Source organism: Saimiri boliviensis, chromosome 9 (genome assembly GCF_048565385.1).
Source record: "Saimiri boliviensis isolate mSaiBol1 chromosome 9, mSaiBol1.pri, whole genome shotgun sequence".
NCBI lineage: Eukaryota > Metazoa > Chordata > Mammalia > Primates > Cebidae > Saimiri > Saimiri boliviensis.
The window spans coordinates 6,585,745-6,602,002 of NC_133457.1; the positions used below are offsets into that span (position 1 = coordinate 6,585,745).

The 16,258-nt window shown below is 41.9% G+C and overlaps 1 protein-coding gene across 2 annotated transcripts in view; it reads right to left on the reverse strand.

Annotated features, from left to right (window-relative positions):
- Window positions 1–15,744, reverse strand: part of TMEM212 (transmembrane protein 212) — a 55,599-nt gene extending 39,855 nt beyond the window's left edge. For both annotated transcript variants that reach the window (XM_010335825.3, XM_010335826.3), the window contains exons 1-3: window positions 15,482–15,744; window positions 5,125–5,184; window positions 2,908–3,231 (exon numbers count right to left, since the gene is read on the reverse strand). In XM_010335825.3, coding sequence (XP_010334127.1) covers window positions 2,908–3,231; window positions 5,125–5,184; window positions 15,482–15,640 — 543 coding nt within the window. In that variant the 5' untranslated portion in view covers window positions 15,641–15,744. The remainder of the gene's footprint in view (window positions 1–2,907; window positions 3,232–5,124; window positions 5,185–15,481) is intronic.
- Between the last annotated feature and the right edge of the window lie 514 nt (window positions 15,745–16,258).

The window sequence follows — 16,258 nt, forward strand, 5'->3', positions numbered from 1 at the left end:
AAAGACGGGGTTTCACCATGTTGGCCAGGATGTTCCCCATCTCTTGTCCTCATGATCCGCCCGCCTTGGCCTCCCAAAGTGCTAAGATTACAGGTGTGAGCCACTGTATCCAGCCTGCTATTTTAACTTTTAACAATCCAAATTTCCAGTGAAAATAAAAACAAAGGGTTTAACATGACTTTAAGAGTTTTAATTACTGGAGAGAGTTTTCAGATTAAATTTACTAAATTAACTTTATCACAGATTACCAAAATTATGGGAATTAAATGACATCTGAGCTAACTTTTATGAGTCCAATGGGCACTTAATTTTTAAAAGTTACTTGATTAGAACTCTTTCATGCAGTTTGGAAGTGCAGTATCACTTCCACATGACACATGTGAATATATAAGTATGCAAAGGGTATATATATATATATATATATATATATATATATATAGCGCGCGCGAGAGAGAGAGAGAGAGAGAGAGAGAGAGAGAGAGAGAGAGACAGAGTCTGGCTCTGCTGTCCAGGCTGGAGTGCAGTTGGCATGGTCTCAGCTCACCGCAACCTCTGCCTCCCAGGTTCAAGTGATTCTCCTGCCTCAGACTGCTGAGTAGCTGGAATTATAGGAGCCTGCCGCCATGCCTGGGCTAATTTTTTTGTATTTTTAGTAGAGATGAGGTTTCACCATGTTGGCCAGGTTGGTTTCGAACTCCTGACCTCAAATGACCCACCTGTAGCGGCCTCCCAAAGTGCTAGGATTATAGGCATGAGCCACTATGCCTGGCTCCACAGGATATTTTATTTGCTTGTTTTTAAAAAAAATTCCCTTTCCTACTTTAGATGATAAAAGTTACAGGAGCCAACAAAAGGTGAAGGAGAGAGCTATTAGACAAGTCCCTTTCAAAGAGAAAAAGCTGTACTTTTGAGATATCAATCTGAAGAATGTCAAAGAGACTGGTCATAGAATTTAAAAATTTAAAACTTTTTACATAAAAATAAACCAATATTTGTAATAAAATATTGTTTTAACTATTTAGTTCTATATTAGTGTATTATTTTAATATCAAAGACCCATCTCTAGGAAAACTATTATACTTTCTTCTTAATTATAGCCAACTGAATTATATAACTCCCTTTTTAAAAAAACAATTTCTTTTGGTGGGGCGAGGTGGCTCATGCCTGTAATCCCAGCACTTTGGAAGGCTGAGGCAGGTGGATCACAAGGTCAAGAGTTCAAGACCAGTCTGGCCAACATAGTGAAACCTTGTCTCTATTAAAAATACAAAAATTGGCTGGGCGGGGTGGCTCAAGCCTGTAATCCCAGCACTTTGGGAGGCCGAGGCGGGTGGATCATGAGGTCAACAGATCGAGACAATTCTGGTCAACGTGGTGAAACTCCGTCTCTACTAAAAATACAAAAAATTAGCTGGGCGTGGTGGCGTGTGCCTGTAATCCCAGCTACTCAGGAGGCTGAGGCAGGAGAATTGCCTGAACCCAGGAGGCGGAGGTTGCGGTGAGCCGAGATTGCGCCATTGCACTCCAGCCTGGGTAACAACAGTGAAACTCCGTCTCAAAAAAAAAAAAAAAAAAAAAAAAAAAAATTACAAATACAAAAATTAGCCGAGTTTGGTGACATGCACCTATAGTCCCAGCTACTTGGGAGGCTGAGGTGGGAGAATTGTTTGAACCCGGGAGGTGGAGGTTGCAGTGAGCTGAGACCACACCATTGCACTCTAGCCTGAGCTATGGGGTGAGACTCCGTCTCAAAAAAAATATATATATATATTTATTAAACTTATTACGACTTACATAGAGCACTCACTACAGGCTTACACTTTCTGTTTTGTCCCAAATATTCTTCATTCCTGAACAACACAGTCATTATGTTTTAGGACAAAAATTCATACGTGAGTTTATTTCTGAGCTCTATGATCTGTCCATTGTTGTAATGTCTGTTTTTATGTTACTATCATACTGTTTTAATTACTTTAGCTTTGTAATATAATTTGAAATCAGGTTGTCTTCAGCTTTGTTCTTTCTCAAGATTGCTTTGGCTATTTGTGGTCTTTTGTAAAATCTATTCACATTTAGGATTATGTGTTCTATTTCTGTGAAAAATGCCATTGAACTTTTGATAGGAATTGCTCTGAGTCTATATATTGCTTTGGGTAGAATAGACATTTTAACAACATTAATTTTCCTGATTTATGATTACAGGTTTTTAAAATTTATTTATTTTTGTGTTCAATTTATTTCATTAATATCTTATATACAAATATATATATATTATATATATTTTTATATAGTTTTTACTATAAAGATCTTTCACATTCTTGGTTAAATTTACCTTATTTTATTCTTTTTGATGTTGTTGTAAATAGGATTGTTTGTTGTTAGTGTATAAAAACACAGCTGATTTTTGTACATTTAATTTGCGTTTTGCAGCTTTAATGAATTTATCAGTTCTAACTTTTTTTTTTATGGAGTCTTTAGGGTTTCTAAATATAAGGTCATGTCATCTGTAAACCGAGTCAATTTTTTGACCTTCTTTCTGATTTGGATTTTTAAAATTTCTTTTTCTTGCCTAATTGCTCTGGCTAGGACTTCTGGTACTATGCTGAATAGAAGTAGTGAGAGTGGACACCCTTGTCTTACTCCTATGAATAATTTTAAAAATTGTGGATTCACATAAAAATTGACTGGTGCTACCTACAGCCATAACTTCAGTTATAATGTCAACATATTTCCATTTATTAATTCAAAAACAAGTATTGTGTACCTATTATGTGCCAGACCTGGATATCAAGAGCATATAGGATACAGTGGTAAATAACAGAGTAAGATCAAGTATTCACATACCAGACTTTTTGTTTTAGCATACAGGATGGAACAAGAACCGGCTCCCCCTTTGTTGAAACTTACGTTTATGTGTCCATGCTGGATAAGTCTTGCAGAAAGTTTGATGAACACCGTCAGGGACGTACAGAACAGGGCAAAGCTCAGGCACAGGTCGAGGGCTTGAAGTGTTAGGTGGTACTCTTCATAGTGCGGTGGGTCCACACAGGCTAATGGGAATTTTGCATATTGATAAGGAAAGGCAACTGCATAGCCAAGGTAATTAGTCCCTGCAATCCCTGAAAATGAATAGAAGCAATATGGGCCCAGGAGAGCAGATTCCAAGGCTATTGCAAAGTGAAGTGGACATCCCATAATGCTCAAAATCACGAAGGTGAAAGTAGCTTCCCACTGAAAATAAACCAAAAATGAATTGTTACTTCGGGGACAAGCTATTTCGAAAGGTTCTTAGCAATATGAGGAAAATGAAAAAAGAGATGCTGGCTATGAATTTCTCCTATTGGAAAATGAAGGAGAAATGGGTCATGATCCTCTCTTTATATTTTCATTTTCCCTTGAAAATGTCCCTTGTATTTTCATTTTTTTTCACTTTTTATTTTACGTTCTGGGGTACATGTGTAGGATGGGCAGGTTTGTCTTTTAGGGAAAGATGTGCCATGGCGATGTGCTGCACAGATCAACCTATTACCTTGCTATTAACCCAGCATCCATTAGCTATTCTTCCTGATGCTCTCCCTCCCCCCACCCTTCATTTTCAATTTATACCACAGGAGAATAATATACCGGCCAACCAGGGAAAACATTAAATTACTTCAATTCAACAAGCATTTATTTGTGTATTTCCCATCATGTGGATGCAACTGGTCTGGGCTGCGAAAAACTAAGATGAGTGAACAAAATCTCTACTCAAGGTTCTTGCTACTCAAGAAATCCCTACTCAACGTTCTCAGCTACTCAGGGTGTGCTCCATGGTCCAGCATCACTGACATCCCCTGGGAGCCTGGCAGACATGCAGAATCTCGGGCCTCACCCAGATCTACTGAATCAGAATCTGCATGTTACTCAGATCTCCAGCTGATTTACATATACATTAAAGTTTGAGAAGCCCTGCATCAGCGGGAATTAAAATCTGTAATCAGATACCACAGTCTTTCTGTATCATGGGATGATCTGGTTTTATGCTGTTGAAATGCAAGATAGCATAGACTTTTCATCCTTTTTTAGGAGACGTAGCAAAAAGATTGGAAGAAGATCTCAGATTAAGGAGTTGAGACTTAAAAATATATTACCAGGCCGGGTGCGGAGGCTCACACCTGTAATCCCAGCACTTTGGGAGGCCGAGGCGGGTGGATCACGAGGTCAAGAGATCGAGACCATCCTGGTCAACATGGTGAAACCCTGTCTCTACTAAAAATACCAAAAATTAGCTGGGCATGGTGGCGCGTGCCTGTAATCCCAGCTACTCAGGAGGCTGAGGCAGGAGAATTGCCTGAGCCCAGGAGGCGGAGGTTGCGGTGAGCCGAGATCGCGCCATTGCACTCCAGCCTGGGTAACAAGAGCGAAACTCCCTCTCAAAAAAAAAAAAAAAAAGTATATCTCTATATATCTATCTATATCTATATCTATATCTATATCTATATCTATATCTATATCTATATCTATCTAAAAGTAGAGGAGCCAATAGCTCCACTTCTTCAAAATGAAGTTTAGGAGCACTCACACTGGCTCTGCCCTCCCCAAATACAATAATCATCACAAGAACTTGTAGAAAATGTTTGGAGCAGGGATCAGATAAAGACTATTCATGGCCAGGTGTGGTAGCTTACACCTGTAATCCCAGCACTTTGGGAGGCCAAGGTGGGTGGATCACCGAGGTCAGGAGTTTTGAGACCAGCCTGACCAAGATGGCGAACCCCCATCTCTACTAGAAATACAAAAATTAGCTAGGCATGGTGGCACGCACTTGTAGTCCCAGCTACTCAGGAGGCTGAGGCAAGAGAATTGTTTGAACCTGGGAGGTGGAGGTTGCTGTGAGCTGAGATCATGCCGCTGCACTCCAGCTTGGGCAACAGAGCAAAACTCTGTCTCAAAAAAAAAAAAAAAAAAAAAAAAAAAAAAAAAAAAAGATTATTCATTTAAAACACAGTTTCTTACTGAAATCCATTGTAGTAAGGCGTCAATTAGACCAAACTCAATTCTAATTGGAAATCATATTTTTTATGTTCCATACTGCGCTTAATAGTGATTTGACCTTCAAAGCCATGCTGCCATCTGTATATTTACCAGGTGTCTCCGGGTCCACGCTCTGTAAGCCAGCAGTAGAAGCACACCAGTTGTGATGGCCTGTGACAAGAAAATGGAAAAATAACATCCGTCACAGAAGGTACCTCTGGAAAGAGTTCAATCTGTCTCACGGTTTGCCAACTTTATCATGAACTTGAAGGAACAGAAAATGACTCAGTGGATTTATGGCTCTGATTTCCTCCTCATCAGTGGAAAAAAGCTCTGATGACGAGGAAAGTAAGCCATTAGTGTCATAAAGACATGATTCACGCAAGTTCATGTTTTGATTCTCTGTGTTGCTTTTGCCATCAGAATCATCCGCTCCACTACTTCAAGGTGTCAGTACAAGAGTAGCTTGGCTTTATAACCCTTGCCATATTTTTTATTTTGATTAATCGTCTATTGTTCACCTTTCTCACAAACTGATGAAACTGTAAATGGAAGGAACCAGAATGGGAACTTGTCCTGAAACCCAGAAGTGGCTTTCTCTTTTGCTCGTTGCTTTCTTTTGAGATTCTGCAGCCTCCGCCTGCTGGTAGAATACAAACACACGATCCCTATTCCTCAAATAACAAAGATTATCATTAGAATGAATGCATGATGGGGCATTTATTCTTTCTTTCTTCTTCTTCTTTCTTTCTTTCTTTTTTTTTTCTTTGAGATGGAGTCTCGCTGTCACCCAGGCTGGAGTGCAGTGGCATGATCTCGGCTCACTGCAACTTCTGCCTTCCAGGTTCAAGTGATTCCCCTGCCTCAGCCTCCTGAGTAGCTGGGATTACAGGCGTATGCCACCAAGCCCAGCTAATTTGTGTATTTTTAGTAGAGACACAGTTTCACCATGTTGGCCAGGCTGGTCTCGAACTCCTGACCTTGTGATCTGCCCACCTTGGCTTTCAAAAGTGCTGGGATTATAGGCGTGAGCCGCTGCGCCCTGCCTCAAAAGAGTTTTTCTTTATAGTCTCTGTTGAAGGAAAAAGGCCCAAAGTGCAGAATGAAAATAGTTAAACAAAAGAGGGAATGGTGTCACCAGAATTTAGAAGTAGGTAATGAAAAAAAATATTTCTGGGCTCTTTGATTTAGCACCAGGTCCAATGGAGGAGACCTTTGTTGTCACTGAGATTGGAAATAGCTTATTCTCAATCCTCATAAATCATTTGTTCTTAGTTAATGACTCTTTTGAGGTTGAGAGAGAAAGAGGAAGGCAGGTGCCTAAAATAAGATATAGAATATGGACGGCTCCAAGAATAGTACAGGTTAGGGTTTGACAGGGAAATAAGCCTGACTGTACGCATACAATCAACAAAGTTAAAGAGGAAAAAAAAAATCAGCATTTTTCCCTACGTTGTTTTGTGGTACCCTGCTTTTGTAGCAGCTGGATCTGGCATATTTATTGTTTTGAGACTTAGCTTTTCATTTTCCTGGCATATTTTATTTTGAACATTGCATTTAGAGAATTTGAGAGAGAGGGAAACACAGACACACACACACACACACACACACACACACACACACACACACACTTCTCATGTAGCTGAGCCTACAATTCCAGACTTGGCATCGCCATACCATAAAACTCCCATGGATAAAAACAGAACCATCTGTAGTCAAACGAGATTCCTGGCGTGATTCTGCAAGAGGAAAGTTTCCAAGGGACCCTATGGAGGGTGAGCCAGCATAAATAGTACAAGAAAACAAAAGAATTATTAAGAGCAACTGTAACATCGGTGCTGTGGGGTAAACCTGGGGCTTTCGCTGCTCTGGGAGGCATGGCCCTCAATTGACACATTGCTGCTCTGTCAGAGAGAAACGCTGAAGCCAGATAAGCAAGGGCGTCAGGCTCACGCCCCTCTGCTGCTTTAACTCGGAGTAGATAGCTGACATTCTCGGATGCTGAGATTCCAGGTTGCCTTAACTACCTTGGCATGAGCTGTTTCTTTCCTTTCAAAAAGTTGAAAAATGCTGCAGAATTTCAGTTGCCTGTTATTTTTGTAGCTGCCAGCTTGAATTTTGCTTTGTTTACATAAAAACTTTGAGAAGGATCTTTCATGGAGTAGGCTGAGTATGAATGCCTCTTATAGGAACTTGATAAATCTACTCTTCTAATGGAATGGGAGCTCAAGAGGTTAGTGCATCCATCTCTACTGGTGCTCCTCACCAGACATGGGAGATAGAATAGCATTATTTTTCCGGAGATGTACAGACATCTTTTCTTTCTTCCATTTCTTTTTGAAAATTTTAGTTTTTGGCCGGGAGCAATAGCTCACGCCTATAATCCCAGCATTTTGGGAGGCCGAGGCGGGTGGATCACAAGGTCAAGAGATCGAGACCATCCTGGTCAACATGGTGAAACCCCATCTCTACTAAAAATACAAAACATTAGCTGGGCATGGTGGCACGTGCCTGTAATCCCAGCTACTCAGGAGGCTGAGGCAGGAGAATTACCTGAACCCAGGAGGCGGAGGTTGCGGTGAGCCGAGATCGCGCCATTGCACTCCAGCCTGGGTAACAAGAGCAAAAAACTCCATCTCAAAAAAAAAAAGAAAAGAAAATCTTATTTTTAGGCCGGGCGCGGTGGCTCAAGCCTGTAATCCCAGCACTTTGGGAGGCCGAGGCGGGTGGATCACGAGGTCGAGAGATCGAGACCATCCCGGTCAACATAGTGAAACCCCGTCTCTACTAAAAATACAAAAAATGAGCTGGGCATGGTGGCGCGTGCCTGTAATCCCAGATACTCAGGAGGCTGAGGCGGGAGAATTGCCCGAACCCAGGAGGCGGAAGTTGCGGTGAGCCGAGATCGCACGCCATTGCACTCCAGCCTGGGTAACAAGAGCGAAACTCCGTCTCAAAAAAAAAAAAAAAAAAAAGAAAATCTTATTTTTAGATAGGGAGGAGGAAAGAATGAAGAAGGAAGAGATTTGAGAGTAGGCAGGACAAGTCAAGGGGAAGAGAAAATGTGAGAGAGGGGCTGTTGGAAGGGGGAATAGTTGGCTGAAAGGGAGGCCAGGCTGTGAGGAGGGGGAGAGTGGAGGCTGTGTCTGTCTGTGAGCGGGGAAAGAAGAGAAAGCCCGCATCCTGCACTCGCCTCCCTCAGCTCTTCTTGACAGGCTGCTGCTGCCTGGCTCTCCAGGCACTTCCAGGGATATGAGTTGGGTTAGCTGCTGCTAACACTTTGATTGCATGATAATTGTGAGGCCTCCCACTAAATCTTTAAATTGCTTAAGTAGAGGACATAGCTCTCAGAAGTGCCACCAAGCCCGGCTAATTTTTGTATTTTTAGTAGAGACACGGTTTCACCGTGTTGGCCAGGCTAGTCTCAAACTCCCGATCTTGTGATCTGCCCACCTTGGCCTTCAGAAGTGCTGGGATTACAGGCGTGAGCCGCTAGCTCTCAGAAGTAGATGAGTTGAAGGAAACAGGGAGCCCTCACAACAGAAATAGAAACTTTTAGAGGTGCCGTATTAATAGGGGATAATTTATTCACTTGCAAGCATCTGTTATGAGTCTACTACAAACAGGCGGTGTGCCAGGTACTGTGCTGATAGAGTAATCATAACGGTTAACGTGGATTGAGTGAGTGCTTAATTTATGTTGAACACTTCACACGCGTTCACTCTTCTAATCCTCACAATGGCCTTGTCATGTATACATTCCCCCACTTTTAAAATGAGGCACAGAAAGATCAAATAAGATGAACGAGATCCCCAAATAGTAATTGTACAAATAGCGGTTCTGACTGTCAGCGGGATTTACAGTTCAGGTGTAAAAATAACGCACATATGAGAATGGCTACAACCCTAGGCAAGAAGGATGAATGTTTCCTACATGAGGAGAGCTCAGGGATACCGTATCACTTACAGGGGAAACATCAATGATGAAGGCGCCATGGAGAAAGAGGAGCTGAAGTGGGTTTAAGGATGGATGTGGGTTCAACGGGAGGTGCCAGAGGGAGGGCAGCTCAGGCCGTGGGAGCAGCATGTGCAAAGGTGGGGAAGTGGCGGTCATGCTTAGGGAGCAGTGAGCGTGGAGTCCAGACTGAAGGGAGGGTCAGTTCTTGGCAGAGAAGAGTAGAAAATTGGGGTTGAAAGCCAGGTGATACCAGGGTGAGGAGGGCTGCACGATGCAGGCTAGCATGTCTGGACTTTGCTTAGGGACAACGAAGGAATGCTAAAGCTTTCTGAAGAAACTGTAGCCTGACTACTGAAGAGGTTTAGAAAGACGAGCCAGTTGTGTGCCTATGAGGTGGGAATACAGACCTAGAAGTAACTGTAGAACGCTGGTTTTTAGATTCGTTTTTTCAACTCTAGCTGCAGTAACGAATCCATTTCACATCATGGTTATCAATATTTTTACATCTGATCAAATAATATGTAACTCTCATTTTGTGGGATGCATTCTAATATTCTATCCTATTCATTGCAAATGTCCCTAGCTACTCGATAGATTGATTTTATAATTCACTAATGGATAGATTCCCACAGTTTGGCTCTCAAAGCTATCTAGGCATAAAATCTGAGCAGGGGTGGGAAGTGGTAAGGGGTGGGAGGATATACAGTGAGACAGAAAGGAAGAAACGTAGCAAAGGGATATGCCTTGTAGGAAAAATTAAGGTTACATGGCAACTGATTGGAGTGGGGCTGGATTGGGCTGCTTTAGGGCATTGCTGCCCCCAGTGTGGTCCTAGGACCAGCAGCATGGGCATCCTCCAGGAGCTGGTTAGATATGCAGACTCTCGGGCCGGGCGCGGTGGCTCAAGCCTGTAATCCCAGCACTTTGGGAGGCCGAGGCGGGTGGATCACGAGGTCAAGAGATCGAGACCATCCTGGTCAACATCGTGAAACCCCGTCTCTACTAAAAATACAAAAAGTTAGCTGGGCATGGTGGTGCGTGTCTGTAATCCCAGCTACTCAGGAGACTGAGGCAGGAGAATTGCCTGAACCCAGGAGGCGGAGGTTGCGGTGAGCCGAGATCGCGCCATTGCACTCCAGCCTGGGTAACAAGAGCGAAACTCCGTCTCAAAAAAAACAAAAACAAAAACAAAAACAAAAAACAAAAAAACATATGCAGACTCTCAGGCCCCGCCCCAGACCTGCTGAATTAGAACCTGCCTTCATCAAGATCACCTGATGATTCGTATGCACGTTACAGTTTGAGAAGAGCTAGTTTAGAGGAACAGGTTGAGTCAGAATCACTCCAGGATTTGAAATTGAGTTGCCAAGACAATGACAGGGAAGTTGGAGAAGAAAAAAATGGTTTGGGTGACAAGATGATTAATTTGGTTTTAGACAAGCTGGCCTTAAGGAAGCTTAGGATATCTAAGTGGAAAAATGGACCAGTGACAGATACTTTGCTTGATCAAACTTTAGTCAGGTTCCTGAACCTTCTCCTGTAGGCCGGTCTGTGTATTAGTCCCTGTAAAACCCACTTTGAGCACAAGAATCCTGATGAGTCAGTTTAGCGAGAACCCCCTTACCCTCAATACCTGATCACGCTCTATAACTAGTCAGGTTTCTCCTCCTCCTCGATCCCTGAAGTGATGTCTGACCACCCTGGCCTGTCTTCAACAGGAAAACTGCTAGGTCGAGATAGCCAGAATCCCCCTTGCCCCTGATAGTTCCTTAGTAATTTTTCATCCACTGACTTTCACCCTGCTTCTCAGCTATAAATCCCCATTTGTTCATGCTGTGTTTGGAACCAAACCTTGTTCTTTTTTTTTTTTGAGACGGAGTTTCGCTCCTTACCCAGGCTGGAGTGCAATGGCGCGATCTCGGCTCACCGCAACCTCCGCCTCCTGGGTTCAGGCAATTCTCCTGCCTCAGCCTCCTGAGTAGCTGGGATTACAGGCACGCGCCACCACGCCCAGCTAATGTTTTGTATTTTTAGTGGAGACGGGGTTTCACCATGTTGACCAGGATGGTCTCGATCTCTTGACCTCGTGATCCACCCGCCTCGGCCTCCCAAAGTGCTGGGATTACAGGCTTGAGCCACCGCGCCCGGCCCGGAACCAAACCTTGTTCTATATCGATGTCTCTTTTTCCCCATTGCAATAATCCCGCATAAAATCTGTTTTCATTGTTTTAGCTAAGTGTCCAGCTCTGGTTTTTCTTTGACACCGTCAGGCAGTTGGAAGTCATGTGACTGTGAAGCTGTAAGAGACTTGCATGATCATGTAATCAAGCCCCTTCTGAACCGCTGGGGAAACGGGGGCCTGCATAATGAAGTCTAGCCTGACCTTTCTGCCAAATTCCCTTCTCTAAGCAGGGCTCTGGGTGCAGTGCTACGCTTGCCCTTGGCCAAGTCACTGGGATCTCCAGCACCTCAGGGCCCGGGTTTAAACTCATTGTACTTCTGTCTTTTCATCAGAACTTGATCTACAAGCCATGTTTTCCAGGATTAATAGAGCTTAATCCTTAAAGTACTACGATCTCCTCACCGAATACTTTCTAGCAGCTGATGCTTTTAAATAACCTAGCTCCAAAATTCCAGGAAAACTGCTTGTTGTATAAATGTCAAAACGGAGCTAGGGAGTCTGAGGACCAATCTTTATGAAGTACTTAGAAAGCCTTGAATGAAAGGCTTTGAACAAATTCAAAGTGCTGTATCATATGCAAAAATCTGTCTCTTACAAGTCTTCAAAGACATATGGAGTCATCCGCAAAAGGAAATGTCAATATGATTGAAATGTACAAATCTTGTCATTGGATGAAGATATACTTTGAAGGCAAGTTAAGATGTGATTGGTGGCCAGGCAAGGTGGCTCAAGCTTGTAATCCCAGCACTTTGGGAGGCCAAGGTGGGCCGATCACCTGAGGTTGGGAGGAGTTCGAGACCAGCCTGACCAACATGAAGAAACTGTGTCTCTATTAAAAATCAGTATTAGCCAGGCATGTTGGTGCATGCCTGTAATCCCTGCTACTCAAGAGGCCGAGGCAGGAGAACCGCTTGAACCCAGGAGGCGGAGGTTGCGGTGAGCCAATATTGCGCCATTGCACTCCAGCCTGGGTAACAAGAGCAAAACTCCATCTCAAAAAAAAGGAGAAGTGATTGGTAAGGGAGGTTGTGGAATGAGTCAGAGTCCATTTCAAGTTCACCCTGATGAGACAGAACTGATCCAGTAGGAAACTCACTAGGAAAAAAAAAATAACGTTGGTCTAAATTTAGACATTTTTGAAAGACTGAGCTTTTTTTTTTTTTGAGATGGCGTTTCACTCTTGTTACCCAGGCTGGAGTGCAATGGTGCGATCTCGGCTCACTGCAACCTCCACCTCCTGGGTTCAGGCAATTCTCCTGCCTCAGCCTCCTGAGTAGCTGGGATTACAGGCACGTGCCACCATGCCCAGCTAATTTTTTGTATTTTTAGTAGAGACGGGGTTTCACCATGTTGACCAGGATGGTCTCGATCTCCTGACCTCGTGATCCATCCACCTCGGCCTCCCAAAGTGCTGGGATTAGAGGCTTGAGCCACCACCGCGCCTGGCCAGACTGAGCATTTGTATTACTTTCCTTCCCATGAGAATTTTTTCCTGCATTAGTATCATATAAACACTGCCCTGACCTTTAGTCCTTGCAACCTAATTGGTATTCAACTGCATAAGAAATTCTGCACCAACAGAATGGAGGGCATGAGATTCATTCAGTCATTCAACAATCCTTACTGAGCAATATTTATTGAACACATACTATGTCATTCTCTCTGTTCCAAGTTCTTCAGATACAGCAGTAAACATAATAGAAAAAAACAATACCTGCCCTTGGGCAATATACATTTGTTGGAGGAGAGGAAAGGGGAGTACACATATAAGACATTATATAATTTTTAAATTTGTTGAACCAAACAGTAAATTTAAAAATTATATAATGTCTTATATGTTAATAAGTGTTATGGGAAAAAATAGAGTGGGGTATCAGAGACTGGGAATGCCAGTTGGGGGTCAGGTATTACAATTTTAAATAGCGCCATGGGAGCAGACCTCCGTAAAAAAGTGACATTTATAAAGAATTGATCAAGAATTGAAGGAGGCTAGGGAGTGAGCTAAGTTCAGGAACAGGCTTTGGGCAGAGGGCAGGTAGTGCAAAGGCCCTGAGGCAGAAACACATCATGGCATGTTTGAAAACAGCAAGGAGCTGATGTGATGGGAGCGAAGGGAGCTAAGGGACGAGTGGTGGGAGATGGAAGTCCAGGAGGTCACAGGATGGGGAACTCAGCAGGTCATGAGGGAATAGGATAGGAAAGTGAGGCAGGAGACACAGGGTTAAGAACAAAGGGCTTTAACAGAGAGTAGGGCACACATGAAAGGCATGGTATTAACTAGCATTTGAGGAGGGCTTTGAAATTGGCGAAGCCCTTTATTACACAATCACTGTTTAAATAGTGCTCATTCTCACTTGCATCTTAGGGTTAGACAGTTTTACATGTCTGCTCTTTTTGTCTATAATATTTCCCATTTTACAGTTAAAGGCAATGAGGAACTGGCTGGTTGAGGGTCCTGTTTTTGACCTCCTCCCAAGAACATCAAAGTCAGGACTTGAAACAGGGTTGCCTCTCTAAATCCTTTATCTCTGACTCCACTGCCTGATGCTGCCACCCCTGAAATCAAATAGTTCCCATTAGCTATGTGGTGGAGACACTTCACATCATATCTCTGGCCCTAACTGGTAAAAATAGATGTTTGGCCTACAACATGCTTCCAGTCAATCATCTGTAATCTTCATTAAAATCACGAATATTTGTTGAATATAGTATGTTAGACTCTGCAAGGGTAGGCAAAGAGTGGAACAAACGAATGTGGAGTTGAACTCTAATTGTGATATCGTTAAACTTTATGAAATCAGAATTTTAAAAAAATTAAATGAAATAGAAAATATCAGAATACATTTCACATAGAGGCTAAGTACTGTTTTGAGAAACCTTTGTTTTATTGATATATAAACATCTATCTATTATACATACATATGCATAACAGATGTAGATATCTATTTATCTAGAGAGAAGAATGTAGATGTATTTATGTACATTCTGGGTCCTCAAGTAAAATATTTTTCTGACTCTGAGTCACCAAGACAAGCTTGGAAGCCACTTGAATAAATGTAACTGCCATCTCTGCATTCCAGCAGAACTTTAACAAAGATTTCTTTGAATGAATGCATGGTTTCAGGTAGGTGTTGGAGAAAAGAAGGGAAGATCAAGATTGGGGTGATAGATACAAATGAATGTATTGGGGAAAAAAAAAACTGAGAAAGAAAAACATAACCCTCTGGTTTCCTCATTCCATCCACTCCCCCATCATCCCTCCATCTATCTGCACATACTCATCAAACACCACTAGACCAGGTTCCTCTAAGATCAAGACTTTGTTTGTTTCTTCGTTGTAACTCAAGGACATAGTAGGCTATTCATAAATATTTGTCTAATAAGTAGATTAAAACTTATATTTCCTGAGGTCTAGCATTTAGGTGATATCCCAGTTAAAGTTTTAATAACTTAAAGATTTAAGATGCTATCTCACGGAGGAGTGGCTATATTTTAACAGAATGTTTTAAGATCAAAACTTCAAAATTAAATTCTCCAGTCTCCGGTGGTGTCGGGCATCACAAGAATCAAGGAGAGAAAGATTTGTTGGACTGGTAGGTCTCTGTAACTTCTCTTAAATTATACCAGCAAGGAAGCCAGATACTCCCAAGGCTAGATGTGCTCATTTCTTTGTCTGGAGAGCTAAGGGACCAGGTCAATTGCTTATCTGTGCAATGATTCAATGAGCATACACTGAGTACCACTTAGTGTCAGACATTGTACTAGGCACACGTACGTTCCTGGTGAATTGTGAAGTCCATCACCCCTCTTCTTCAATTAGTTTCAGTTCAAACAGTTGCAATCAAAGGGAAAGATAGAAAAACACGTATCTGGGATTTGTAAATTTTGGGGCCGTGTACACATGTCTTAGTGCTTGTAATGAAAGCGTTAGTTTGAAAGTTATTTTATTTTGTTCTATACTTAAAATTATGTTTCCAGGTTTATGTTTTTTCCTAAATTCAAAATTCAAATTTCAAAAGATGGATTCTAATTTCTCAGCATATCAAGATAAGAGGACTAAAATGAAATAACTTTTTAAGAATTTCTTGAGTAGCATGCCATTAAAGATACATAATATACATGTATACATGATGAAACAATTATTAAGACAATTTTTATACTTAAGATGCAGTTAATAGAAATCAATGTTTCAATGCAGATTCTGATTTTATGTGGAATTTTGACTTCTTTGTATTGTTAGAACAATTTAAAAAGACATGTTCTTCTGCTTCCCCTTTCCCTCCCGCCTTCCTTTATTTTCTCAATATATTTAATAAAATATTTTCATACCAAAGCTCCATTCCAGATGGGACAAGCAATCCGAACACTCCATCCTGCGAACCAAGGCTTGTAAGAATACACAGGGAAGAAAGCAGTAACTCCAGAGCATACACTGAGGCTCCCCAGAGTGACAAGACTCCAGCCAGCAGCCTGGTAGAGGCCCTTCATTTTCCTCGGTGGCTTGGGGCCTTGGTCTCAAAAGATGTTTTGTTACCAAAACATGAGAGTATGACAGTCCTCAGTAAATAAAAGTTTCTTAGAGACAGTAGCCATGAAACATATGAACTGTTGATCTACTTGGAAACAAGATTCTGTTTGTTTGACCAAAGGTGAAATGTACTCACATAGTCCTTGGCATAAATTTGACACAATAAATTTCGATAACAATTTATTTAAGAGAAAGAGAGAAAAAAAATTATTCCTTGCTTTGGATTGCTGCCTTGACTCCCTTCATTCTGCCCTGTCCTGGGGAGTGACCACTTCCTGGCTTGATCAGATTCAAAGGCTTGCTGACTGAGCTAATTGTTTCTCAACTCAACCTCCTAGGTTCATAAAGCCAACATCCTTTGTGTACAATAGATTCACATTCCCAGCACAATTTCCCACAAAACAAAGTAAAAATAAGCACCCTGATCACTTTTCATTATATTTAATTTAAATGATTTCAAGCAAAAGCAAGACCTTTCTTTACCTCCTTTCAAAGTTTGATTCCACTACAATTATTGTTGATAAAGATTTTTGATATGGATTCTTTCCCAAATGGGCATGAACTTTCTTATGGAGTTT